We start from the raw sequence: 13,934 nt of genomic DNA, 5'->3' as shown, positions 1-13,934 counted from the left end.
AATGCAGTGTACACACAGATAGGCCTGTGGCCGGCAGTGAATGAATTGTTCTTATGAAGGGTTTGAGAGAGAGTTGGAGAGCTACAGCCATGTGATGTCTCGCCCCTGGGGGATTAGTATAGACAGTGGCATACTACGGTAGATGACATATAACTAACTTCCTACAATTCTATACATTTTGCCTTTGGGCAAAGACAAACGTGCAGTTTTATAGCTAATCTAATGCTATTCTACACATTTTGCAATGAGACAGAGAATTCTTCATTTTTCAAGCTAATTTCCTGCTATTCTACACATTTTGTCATGAGGCTAAGACAAAATGTTTCAGTTGTACAGCTAATTTCCTGTAATTCAAAACAAAAATCCCAATGGCTTATGACGTGTTCATATCCTATCTGGGGGGCCGACCATAGAGATCCTATTAAATTACTAGAGTGAGAGAAAATTGCAGCCATATTTGTCGGGGAGAAATCCAAAGCAGTCTAATTGGAATGAATGGCAGTAGAGGCATAATCCTGATTTTACTTATGCAGGAAAAGTAAGACGTGAATTATCAGAAATTGTGTAATATAATTATTGTCAACCTAAAATGTCATATAATCCTAAATACAGTTTATACGGGTTTTATACCAATTCTCTGTATAAATGACCTCTAAAATACAGTATACGTAAACAGACCATAAATGTCTCCATTTGTGTTTTCTCAGAAAGCTGAGTGCTATTATGTGATACAATATCAGTACTTGTTGCATTTACAACTTGTCTAAGTCCTATCATCTACTGATTTCAGCCAGTGTGTGGCTGTGGATTGACTGCATTGTTTGAATGGAATGTTGCCTTATTGGCAGTTAATTTGAAACATTTATGGAATCATTCCTCTAAAACTGTCTGGCTAGCTAGCTAACAAACCACTTGACTTATTCTAAAATTGATTACATTGTTTTCTTCCCCTCATCAATCTACACAATACCACATAATGACAAAGCAAAAACATTTTATTTTATTTTCTTATTAAAATCTGAAAACATTTACATAAGTATTCAGACCCTTTACTCAGTACTTTGTTGAAGCAGCGATTACAGCCTCGGGCCTTCTTGGGTATGACGCTACAAGCTTGGCACGCCTGTATTTGTGGAGTTTCTCCCATTCTTCTCTGCATATCCTCTCAAGCTCAGGTTGGATGGGGAGCGTAGCTGCACAGCTATTTTCAGGTCTCTCCAGAGATGTTCGATCGGGTTCAAGTCCGGACTCTGGCTGGGCCACTCAAGGACATCCAGAGATTTGTCCCGAAGCCACTCCTGCGTTGTCTTGGCTGTGTGCTTAGGGACATTGTCCTGTTGGAAGGTGAACCTTCGCCCCAGTCTGAGGTCCTGAGTACTCTGGAGCAGGTTTTCATCAAGGATCTCTCTGTACTTTGCTCCATTCATCTTTCCCTCGATCCTGACTAGTCTCCCAGTCCCTGCCGCTGAAAAACATCCCCACAGCATGATGCTACCACCACCATGCTTCACCGTAGGGATGGTGCCAGGTTTCCTCCATACATGACGCTTGACATTCAGGCCAAAGAGTTCAATCTTGGTTTCATCAGACCATAGAATCTTGTTTCTCATGGTCTGAGAGTCCTTTAGGTGCCTTTTGGCAAACTCCAAGTGGGCTGTCATGTGCCTTTTTACTGAGTAGTGGCTTCCGTCTGGCCACTTTACCATAAAGGCCTGATTGGTGGAGTGCTGCAGAGATGGTTGTCCTTCTGGAAGGTTCCTTCTGGAAGGTCCCATCTCCACAGAGGAACTCTGGAGCTCTGTCAGAGTGACCATCGGGTTCTTGGTCACCTCCCTGACCAAGGCCCTTATTGCTCAGTTTGGCCGGGCGGCCAGCTCTAGGAAGCGTCTTGGTGGTTCCAAACTTCTTCTATTTAAGAATGATGGAGGCTAGTGTGTTCTTGGGGACCTTCAATGCTGCAGACAGTTTTTGGTAATCTTCCCCAGATCTGTGCCTTAACACAATCCTGTCTCTGAGTTCTACGGACAATTCCTTCGACGTCATGGCTTGGTCTTTGCTCTGACATGCACTGCCAACTGTGGGACCTTAAATAGACAGGTGTTTGCCTTTCAAAATCATGTCCAATCAATTGAATTTACCACAGGTGGACTCCAAGCAAGGGTCATGGGCCCCCTGCCTTGCGGGGGCTGTGGGGTGTGTGGTACGCCAGTAAGTATAGAGTCTTGATGGCAGGCCGGCGGGATGGTGTGTGTGAAACCCGAAGACGACTCAGACATCGTATCTCAGGGAAGAGGAGGGATAGGAACAGACTGAGGAGTCAGTAGAACTTGGACCCCGACAGCCGACGTTGTCGAGTTCTGACACCAAAACCACACACACACACACACACAATGTGCTTTTACAGTCTGTGTCCGATCTGCCTTTCTGCTCAGGTAGAATGTCCCCAAACATCATGCTGAAAGGTAAATGTTAAAAGATATTAAGGTCAAATTTGCTATGAGTTTTACTGTTGTGTTGTTGGCTGTGCATGTTTTCATGATGCTGTGAGCACCACTCCTATTTAGACTTCTGTAAACAGTAGACGATACACACACCCATGCACAAACATGCATGTACACACGCACACACAGACAGTGACACGCAAAAACACACCTGCTAAACACACTAACAAATGAAAGGAGGAAAGATCTGATGTGGAAATCACACAGGAAATTGAATGAAAAAACATGCCCATATTGCTTTGGGTCGCCTCAGAATGCTCCCACTCTGCCTCTCTCTCTCTCGCTCTCTTGTTATTATCCATGGCCCCCTGTGAGATGAAGGCATGGCCTTTATCTGGAATACATCTCTTCCGTGTGTGTGGGGTGGGAGGTTAGTCTCTGCTTAATGTCCTTCATGTCCTTGCCCCGTGTCATTCGTAGATTTGTGTCTGTATGTGTGAATGTGCTTGTGCGTGTGTGGATGGACGATAGGCGTATCATCCGAGTAGATAAGAAAGAGAGAGAGAAGGGGGGGGATTGGAGGGTGTTTAGCTTTTACCAGGAGGTGTCTGATTTATAGTCAATTATTCAGGAGGAAATAAGCGTCATAGGCCAGTGATTGTAATAAACGATGAGCTGCCCCGCTCTACGCCCACATCAAAGAGACTGGGGAGCTCCTCTAACCCTCCACTGGAGCCCCTCTAACCTTCCGCTGGAGCCCCCTCCTCTCCCTCCACTGGAGCCCCTCTAACCTTCCGCTGGAGCCCCCTCTTCTCCCTCCACTGGAGCCCCTCTAACCTTCCGCTGGAGCCCCCTCCTCTCCCTCCACTGGAGCCCCTCTAACCTTCCGCTGGAGCCCCTTCTTCTCCCTCCACTGGAGCCCCTCTAACCTTCCGCTGGAGCCCCCTCCTCTCCCTCCACTGGAGCCCCTCTAACCTTCCGCTGGAGCCCCCTCTTCTCCCTGTGCTGGAGCCCCTCTAACCTTCCGCTGGAGCCCCTTCTTCTCCCTCCACTGGAGCCCCTCTAACCTTCCGCTGGAGCCCCCTCTTCTCCCTGCGCTGGAGCCCCCTCTACTCGTCCGCTGGATCCCCCTGTTCTGCTCTCCTCTCCCTGTTTTACGCCCAGCTCAAAACAGAGTTGAGGGGTAGGAGAGAGAGCAAAACAGCTCATTCTCAGAGTTGAAGGGAGGGAGAGGGGGGGTTGTGTGTAGGAGTAGGAGGGGCACTCACTCGGCAGAGTTTTGGGGGAATTCCCAGCAGATAGTTAAACCGGCTTCATTATTTCTGAGTAATGGTTTTCGGTGACACAGAAAATAAAGTTGCCAGATATTAATGACTGTGTGTGAATGGGATGGGATGCCTGCCATCATTTGTTTTAGGGAATTTCGGGAAAGGGAGTGTGTGCTTGTGCGTGTGTGTACTACATTATACCTGGAATGTCTGTACTTCTGTTCCATATCAAACTCCCCATGTCACGTCTTTATCTAAAGAGAGAAAAGGTTGTTTGTTCTGGATCAAAACCTCTCGTTTAATTGATTAGTTAGCTGAACTACTACAGTAAGTGGTCTGGGTTTATAAGATATTTTGTCATAAGTTATACAAACTAATTTTCATGAGTTCGCAGAACTATTACAGTACGTGTAGTGAGTCAGTGTTCAAATAGTCTTAGGCAAACTCATTTTAGACATGTAGGAAGAGACTAGTGTTAATGTAAGACATGTTGTTCTGTGATGCGGTACATCTGAGGAGATGGCTAGTGTGTACACTGTTCAGTATGGAGCCTGTTATGTCCCATCAAACTTGATATTTTATCTGTCTGTCTGGGATTCCTGTGGTTCAAGATCGTGTGTTATCAGCTGAAAATAACCTGTTGCTAAAGAATGATAGAGCCTGAAACAATTCAATCAAACAGGACAATCGCCAAGGCTACGTGTCAAGCTAAATCGTCTGTAACACAATGGCTTATTGTTTTTACACCCAAGGAGAAACACCCGGTGGTGTTCCAGAAACTGGGAACATCCCGGGCTGGGACAGGGAACAGGGCGAGGAGGGGGAGAGGAGGGTGCTGGCTGCCGAGACAAAGGCACAGATGCCTGGGGAGTGGGAAGGTATTGGTTTCTTTCTCTCTTCTCTCTCACTAAGCCATTTGTCTTCTAGAGTTTGGACAGTCAGTCAACCACGAAAAAGTTGGTAGCACATCTGTCTGTCTAGTGGAACAGTGTAAGTTCAACAGATGTCATCAGACTGTGGACATACTGCTTCTCTCTGGCTGACGGCCATCTCTCCCATTTAACCCCTGCCGCCCGACCAAACCCAGATGAGGGGGGTAGCGGGCTGGATTACAGGCTGTTTATAAACCCTGTGATATTTTATGTAGGCTAGAAAGAGTGGAGTTATGATTGGCCCTGCCAGTTTAGCAGGGCAGGCAGACTGCTCGGTTCCCAGCACTACTCTGATTTAAAGGGATACTGTGAGATTCTGGCAATTAAGACGTTTTTCTACTTACCCCAGAGTCAAATGAGCATGCTTACTACTTTTCTACTTCCTGCAGGTACATGTAGACTTCCAGTCTTTCTTTTTTTTTTTTGGGGTAGATCAGCTTTAATATTGCAGATAGATTGTAATTTCCAGTCTTTGTGCTAACGCTAGTTAGCATTAGCTCGCGAAACTACCTCTAACTTACAGTACCAGTCAAAGGTTTGGACACCTACTCATTCCAGGGTTTTTCTTTATTTTTACTATTTTCTACATTTGTAGGATAATAGTTAAGACATCAAAACTATGAAATAACACATATGGAATCATGTAGTAACCCAAAAAGTATTTTATATTTGAGATTCTTCAAAGTAGCCACCGTTTGCCTTGATGACAGCTTTGCACATTCTTGGCATTCTCTCAACCAGGATTAAGTTCTAGTGTTCTTGGAATAGAACTGTGGCATCAGTATCATGCCTGTGTTTGTTATTAACATGTCATGAAATGTTATGAATCTACACTAGCATACACTAGGCTATTTTCTGTATTTAATTACAAGGCTAACTTGTGTGTTGATCTCCCTCACCAATGCTTGGTATTGCTTAATGATGTTTATTGGTTTATTGAAGGATGGCTATTCATTATGACGGAACAATAACACACCCATAACATATGCAATGTATTTTTCACAACTCTCTTACCGACCCATTAACAATCGCACTTAGTCTGGCCTGTCATCATGTTCACTTTAACATCTCAACCCCCCTCCGTCACCCCTCTCCCTTATCCCCCCCCCCCATCTCTCCATCCTGTCATCTCCCATCCCCTCATCCTTTCATCTCATCTCCTCATCCCCTCATCCTGTCATCCCCTCATCCTGTCATCTCCCCATCCCCTCATCTCCCCATCCTCTCATCTCCCCATCCCCTCATCCTGTCATCTCCCCATCCCCTCAACCTGTCATCTCCCCATCCCCTCATCCTGTCATCTCCTCATCCCCTCATCCTGTCATCTCCTCATCCCCTCATCCTGTCATCCCCTCATCTCCTCATCCTGTCATCTCCTCATCTCCTCATCTCCTCATCCTGTCATCTCCTCATCCTGTCATCTCCCCCATCCTGTCATCTCCCCCATCCTGTCATCCCCCCATCCTGTCATCTCCCCCATCCTGTCATCCCCTCATCCTGTCATCCCCCCCTTACCTCCCCATATCATAACCACTAGACTGCTCTCTGTGTGTGTGTGCCCATACATTACATCTTTATTATCCCCTGTAGCTCAGTTGGTAGAGCATGGCGCTTGCAACGCCAGGGTTGTGGGTTCGATTCCCACGGGGGGCCAGTATGAAAAAATGTATGCACTCACTAACTGTAAGTCGCTCTGGATAAGAGCGTCTGCTAAATGACAAAAAAAAATCAAACATGTATCACTGTGCTAATGTGTGTTGGTGAAATCTACAATATTTAATAAAGATATGAGGGACTGCAATTATGAGCTGTCCAAAGGGACGGCCTGGTAGCATTGTCTAGTTCTCTCTCACACACCAAGGTGACCAGAAATTGGGGGAGTCCAGCAAAGCAGGGAGTGGGTGGTTCTGGGTAAAGTGAGTCAGGGATTTATATGTAATCCAGTAATGACATCATATTAATTTAATCAGAACAATAATTTAGGTTCTCCTTCTCTGTTCTATCAACCTCCCTGCTCTCTCTATAATAATTATTTGTTTGAACCACGTGTGTGTATGTGTCGGGAGTACAGTGGGGCGGATTAAGAGATGCATCCATAGCGTTGGTGAATTCACGCCAATTAAAATAGACAAATGGCGACGTTTTCCTTCAGCGTGTCTGTTATCTGTCAGAGACATGGCGCCGGTTACCTCAACAGAAAACAAAGAGCCTGCTGGATCATGTTAATGAGCTGACCAGTAGATCACGGTCAGACAGGGGGAGTGTGACTTGAGGAATGGTTTTGAGGCATGCCCAGTGAATCTGAAATTGCACCATATTACAGTGCCATATTACCAATGTAGGCTTAGTGCTTTGGGCCAGAGCCGTATATGATGCCATTTCAGACACAGCCCCGTTATCTGTTTGTTGTTATTGTTGTTGTGCTTTCATGCCCAGTGATATTTTCTGTTTGTTGTTTTAACAGGAAGTCAGAGGAGGAAGTGGACATGGACAAGGTGACAGCTGCCATGGTTCTGACCAGCCTGTCCAGCAGTCCTCTGGTCAGGAGCCCCCCTGTCAAAGTCAGCGGTAAGTCGACAAAACATGGTTTTATATCATTTATTCATGTATCCTCTTTTTATACGGGTGATCACATTGAGATTAAGAGTCTCTTTTACAAGGGAGTTTCTTCCCAAGACGGCAACAATCAAACATTTGATCAAACAAATATTTGCGGAGAGGTGATCATGATCGCTAGCGTCTGTACGTGTCGTTTTGCGCACTCTGAACAAACTGACAATGGAAGTTGTTTTTGGGGAACCATTTACTGTTTCATATGCATATCCCCTTGCTGAGGTCACGTCATGATGATTTTATAGCCTTTTTAACTTGCTGATTATCTCTATATGTAAAGTGACTTTGGGCGTCTTGAAAAGCGCTTAAAATAAAGTATTATTATTAAAACTACTGCATACATTGAAAGTCGATGCAGCTGGAAATCACTATGCGTTTGAGTTGTTAGATACATGTGTTTCTGAATCGTATGATGTCATCCCAGTGACAATTGTTGCTTAGAGGACTCCTAAATAGTTGAGTACTAAGTTTGAGTACTTTTCTGACATTCTCTCTCTCTCTCCCCCCTCCAGAGGGTCTGAATGGCTCGTGGAAGGACAGTGGTGGAGGCTTCACCCCCTCCAGTTACAGCAGTAGTGGCTATTGGAGCTGGAGCGGTCCTAGTGACCAGTCCAACCCGTCCACCCCCTCCCCACCGCTCTCCGCAGACAGCTTCAAGCCCTTCCGCATGTCCAGCGTCAACGGCCCACCCCCTGACGACGCCATCGACGAACAGGATGGCAGCAGCCTGCTCTTCGACGAGCCAATCCCACGCAAGCGCAAGGTGGGTAGACCGATAGATTTCATTTAACCATTTAAATATACAATTCTAGCCACACAAGTGGATACACTCGATAACCCATAGGATAACCCGAAAACATTAAACAACATATTGCTGTTATGGTCCTCTGAGGACACACAGAACCAACACTAGATTAGATTAATGTTTTGATCAATTCTGACTGTTGTTCATTTTGAATTGGTAGTAGGTTGATTTAAGAAGGGGTTGTATTGCAGTATCAATGATCTTGGCAAGACAAAGAGGATGTCCCAAAAGAAGGCAGTTCCTGCACTTGTTTTGGAAATGTTGCTAACTAGCTACTGTAACACCTCCTTCCTGAACTCAAAGTGACATTGGAAGATGACATGCTGACTGAGGTAGAATTTGAGACAGTGTGAAAATGACAGATTGATCCTTAGACACGTGGCGATGCCTGACGTCGTCTCTGAACCACCACGTAGCACAAACACCACTAGAGGAGAGCATGAAAACTAATTGGGCGGACACAACATGTTATGGCCACTTAGAGTAGCCCAACAATCCACTGCTTAATGCTTCAACTCTCATTTATTTACACCGTTGACGGCCACCATTCTGTCACTCTCCTCGTTTACGTGAATTAATGGCTGAATATTCCCTCCTTTATATTTTTCCCTCTTTCTTTGTCTCTCATTCTTATCAGGGGAGCAGAATTCTTGGATGGTGAAGCTCTGTTCTGTTGTCTAGCTGTCAATTCCCAGCCTCTACTGAGACACACACACACACACACACACACGCCTCCCTGCCATATTCACACACGCCTGCCCGCCCTGCGCCTCCAGTCATTTATCCTGCTTAATTACTTTACAGCCACACATGAGCCCATCTAACATTGAAATGATGATTGTAATATCTTCACTGGCAAACATGAAGATTGTCCATCCATCCTCTCATTCTTTAGAATCCAGTATCCAATTAAGAGATGAGCGGTGCCGTGCGTCTCCCATCAGATCAATAGGATATACAGACAGAAAGAGAGAGAGAGAGAGAATGGTAGAGGGGCAGATATATTGAGAAAGGGGTAGAGAGATGAAGACAGGAGGAGTCTACATCAGAGTATAGTTGGATTTGAGGACAGCCATGCAACAGTGCAATAAAATAAATCCAGATTTGCTTTTAAAGGAGTATTCTGTAAGAGTCTGCTGATCTCTTAATTTAAGACTAGTCTATTCTATTACATCACTGTCTATATGTTGTCATTAATAATTAACATTAATAAGAAAACTATCCACCACAGGCACAGAACCTCTACTGGAGGCACTGAACGTGTCTGTCTGGTGTCTCCTCCTCAGTGTATCTCACTGAGTTATGTTTGAATTCTTAAGTTCCTCTTTCAACTTCTGAGTCTCCAACTCTCCATATTGGCTTCAGAGACGAGTCTAGTTTTTATTGTTCCCCATCTTTTCAGAACACTTCCCCCAGGTTGCATGAGAAATCATCACCCACGCCAACTGGAGCCAAATGTTGCTCTTCTCTTCCTCCTCTGAGCCAAAGACAATGATGTTCGTTCACCAGTCTCTCTCTTTTAATTAACTGTGCGCTGCTGGCATGTGGAACTGCACAGGGGTTTTGTTACCCAAGGACCAACACACACACACATACACACACACACACACACACACACACACACACACACACACACACACACACACACACACACACACACACACACATTCACAAGCAGGAGATGATGACGAGTGTATTATTTGGCAGCAGGAAGAAAAAATGAAAAACATCTTCTGTTGTAAATTAAATGAATGCCCTGAACAATGGCCAAATAGATGGCCACATGACATCCATCATAAAGAACTGTGACGAGGGATCAGAGCATTAAGACACGTCTATCCTCATAAGGCCTGACGGCTTTCAACTTGAGACACACACACACACACACACACACACACACACACACACACACAATCTGAAAGGCTGCTGCTCGGAAGCAATTGCTCTCGGAGGGCCATGCTGTAATTACAGAGGACAGATAGTGTGAAAAATGGCACAGCTGTGTGTGTGTTTTTAATGCGCGTATTGTGTAAGACAAATGGCACAGCAAAGAGCAGGCCCCCTTCTCCTCCTTCGCTCTCCTCTCACCACCACGCAAATTACACCAGCCTCCAGTTTGCCTCTCCTCAGACTGAATGGGGAAGATTGGGGCAGACAGGTGGGTGGGTGTCCCTGGCCACATGTTAGTTTGACTAATGGAGGATGGGATGAATGGCAGAGCTCTTACCACTCTGTTCCACCCTTTCTCTGTGAGGGAGGGAGGGAGCTACATTGACACTCCCACAAAACCCACATACATTCACATACACACACACACACACACGTACACACACACACATACACACTACGCACACACACACCTCACACATTTGCTGCTGCTACTCTGTTTTTTAAATTTTACTCTTATTATTATCTATCCTGATGCCTAGTAACTTTACCCTGCCTTCATGTACATATCTACCTCAAATACCTGGTACCCCTGCACGTTGATCTGGTACTGATACTCCCTGTATATAGCTCCATTCTTGTGTATTTTATTCATCTTGTGCTACTATTTCACGGTAAAGCCTACACTAGTTGTATTCGGCGCATGTGACAAATAAAATTTGATTTTGAGTGAGTGAGAAAAGGGTGAAGTGTCCGATGTTGAATGTTGTTCTCTGTCTGTCTCTCCTCCTGTGTGTAATGTACAGAACTCCATGAAAGTGATGTTTAAGTGTCTGTGGAAGAACTGTGGGAAGGTTCTGAGCACGGCTGCTGGGATACAGAGACACATCCGGACCGTTCACCTGGGGTAAGACGCACACTAATATATATATACACATGGCACTCATTCTCTCCCTTACACCTTTTTTTTACTCTTGCTCTCTCTTTTATCCTCTCTCTAACACACACACACACACACACACACACACACACACACACACACACAGCCCTGGCTGGCAGTGGTCCAGCTGAACCTTTGTCAACCTCCTTTCACTGGGATTGTCAAAACACAACAGCAGATTAATCCCTGTGGGATTATCACCACGGTAACAATTCCTCCACTTGGCTCAGCGTGACAGGCCAGGGAGAAATGAGGACGGAACAGAACAACGTTATCACACAGATAACACGTTTACACTGACAGTCAATTAAAGCACAATAATAACCACAGTGATACTCACAACAGAGACACCTTTAAAGACCGCCACCCCTCTTCCCTGACAGACAGAACAGTGTTTGAGGAGTGTTTGTTTGCCAGGCCTGTGATAGTGAAGTCTACTGTCTGTGCTGCAATGGGGGTGACATGATGACACCTTTCAGAGCCAGCCCTCCCAAGTCGATCCCTGATGAAGCTTGCCCATAGAGAATGATGGAGGCCTCTAGTGGCCAAAAGGCCGTATTTACCATGGGCAGCACCTTTTTGAGGGCTTCCAACATTTTAATGTAGTCAACTGGATGGAACTTCCAACTTCATTGGCTGATCACTCCTGGTGACCCTGTTGGAGTCACGGGGTCATGAGGAGGGATCAGCCAATCGTGACAAAAAATGTATTACTTCAAAATGGGAAAAAAAATAATCTATCTCTATGAACTTGCTTTTTGAATATGATCAAATTCGGTAGTTCATATTATTAGTCATGGGACCAACAATCTGGTCCAATCATAATTCCTCTGTAATGACAAGAGCAGGGCTCATCTAATCCAAATCCATGCTGATATTAACTCCTAGTTTTAACTCCTTCCTCTCCCCCAGGCGTAACTGTGACTCTGACTGCAGTGACGGAGAGGAGGATTTCTACTACTCAGAGATCAAACTCAACACAGACTCAGTGGCTGACGGTCTGAGCAGCCTGTCCCCCGTCTCCCCCTCCGTGCTCTCCCCCATCTCTCCCCCCCATGACCACCACAGACGACCCCCTGCAGAGAGCAGCAACGGGACCAATGGGAACAAGGAGAATCACAGCCACACCCACTCCAACACCACGCCCCTCAGTCGCTCCGCCCCCAGCGCCCTCTACCTCATCCACGCAGAGCACGCCTACCAGGTGAGACGCACCCACAAAACTACTGGCCATGCCTTCTGAACTCGTAAGTAGCAAAGTGCTTACAGTATTTGCAATTTGCAATACAATTTCATTGATTGAGTGCTTGACTGATGGTTGGTTGGTTAATTGATTGATTGACTTGTTGGTTGATTGGTTAATTGATTGATTTGTTAATTGACTGACTGTGTGGGTGCTACACACTGGTCTTTAAAGGTGAGACTGACTTGTGGATGTCCCTCCCCTCCCCAGGCCACAGCTCCAGTCACCATCCCCTCCTCAGGCTCTGGGTCTGTCCCTGGCCCAGGCTCTGCTGCCTCCACCTCCTTCACCCCCAGCAGCAGCTCCACCTTCAGCATCTCCTGGCAGTCACCTCCTGTCACTTTCACTGGCACCGCTGTGAGTAGAGGAAACACACACAAACTCACACAGGGATTCACACACTCGTACAAATACACACACACTCAGCCTCTCAAGCATACCAGTGGTTTTCTGTTGTTTTGTGTCTGTATATAAATGAATGTTCTCTGTCTATCTCTGTGTTCTGATGGCTCTGGTCCTGTTCTGTTTACCTCTCTCCAGGCCTCTCCCACCCACAGTCGGACGCAGAGCTTTGGGGAGCAGCGGTCCCAGACAATAGCAGTCCTCTCCTCCCCTCCCAGAGCCACTGGCTCACTCAGGTACCAATGACTTCTACCAGCTGAACCTTTACTGATAACCTCTGTACTTTGGGCGTCCTGAAGTCACAGGAAGCCCATGTATCCATATTCAGAGATGGCAACCATGTCTTGCATAGGAATGAAGCAAATTACCAGATAACAATTTAATATGTTTTCACCACTTGTATAAACTATATATCAATGATCACCATTTTGGATGTTGTTTTCTTTAGCATTATAAACCAGTCAGTGTTAACAAACATATTTGACCATATCCTCATCTCTCCCCTCTCCAGCCGTAAGTCCCGTGGCGAGGGTAAGAAGTGTCGTAAAGTGTATGGAATGGAGAACAGGGACATGTGGTGTACTGCCTGCCGATGGAAGAAAGCATGCCAGAGGTTTACCGACTGATTTACCGAATGAACCAACCAACCGACCAACCGTGAGGGTTGCCCGTCGCCGTGCAAACCAGGGGTGTTCCTTTCTGTTCCCTTCCTACACATGCGTTGTCACTCCCAAACCAACGTTGTCACACCCCTCGACAGTCCTTGGTCCACCCCGACCCCTGACCAACCCACCCCAGCAGGACCAAGGGGGTGGAGCCTCCTACTGTTCAGAGTATATCCCAAGCTAACTCCAGCTCCCTCCCAAGACTTCCAACCTGGGAGCCAACACGCAGTTCCAGCTCTACAGCGCAACAACAACACAAAAATAACCCCTGACCTAATCGTCAAGTCAGCCATGAAGGGACCAGAAAAGAGGCTAATTTTGTCCCAAAATGTTTCAATGTTGTTGGGGTTTTTTACAGAGAAGAATTTGCTTTTTTTTACTTTGTGAGAAGGCCATAATAAAAAGAGAGCAGGGGAGAGATCCTTGTTTCCCATATAGACTCCTCCTTTCCCCACTCGCGCACGCGCTCTCTCTGTTCTAGCCTGCTTCTTCTACTTGGTCCTCTGGATCTCTACAACCACAGACCCCCTCTCTTCCCCGTCCTCACCCCAGGGAATGTATCTTATGTCTGGACTCGGCAGGGGGAGAGGGAAGGGTGGCTAGCACCCCCTAGTGGGGTTAAATGGATCAATGCAACAACAGTAAAAATACAAATACACGGGGGTGCAGAACAGACCTTGCCATCAGCAACGAGCCCTACACCACAACCCTGCATCACAACAGCAACACAGGACAACA

The 13,934-nt window shown here is 46.1% G+C and overlaps 1 protein-coding gene across 2 annotated transcripts in view; it reads left to right on the top strand.

The window, feature by feature from the left end:
• Positions 1-13,616, top strand: part of LOC121586660 (zinc finger protein 704) — a 56,734-nt gene extending 43,118 nt beyond the window's left edge. For both annotated transcript variants that reach the window (XM_041903559.1, XM_041903558.1), the window contains exons 3-9: positions 7,106-7,209; positions 7,767-8,017; positions 10,753-10,853; positions 11,799-12,090; positions 12,340-12,486; positions 12,670-12,767; positions 13,043-13,616. In XM_041903559.1, the coding sequence (XP_041759493.1) occupies positions 7,106-7,209; positions 7,767-8,017; positions 10,753-10,853; positions 11,799-12,090; positions 12,340-12,486; positions 12,670-12,767; positions 13,043-13,157 (1,108 nt within the window). In that variant the 3' untranslated portion in view covers positions 13,158-13,616. The remainder of the gene's footprint in view (positions 1-7,105; positions 7,210-7,766; positions 8,018-10,752; positions 10,854-11,798; positions 12,091-12,339; positions 12,487-12,669; positions 12,768-13,042) is intronic.
• Positions 13,617-13,934: the final 318 nt, after the last annotated feature.

This window comes from Coregonus clupeaformis, chromosome 17 (genome assembly GCF_020615455.1).
Source record: "Coregonus clupeaformis isolate EN_2021a chromosome 17, ASM2061545v1, whole genome shotgun sequence".
Lineage (NCBI taxonomy): Eukaryota > Metazoa > Chordata > Actinopteri > Salmoniformes > Salmonidae > Coregonus > Coregonus clupeaformis.
Note: the sequence above shows the minus strand (reverse complement) of the source record. Positions and strands in the feature narration are given on the sequence as shown.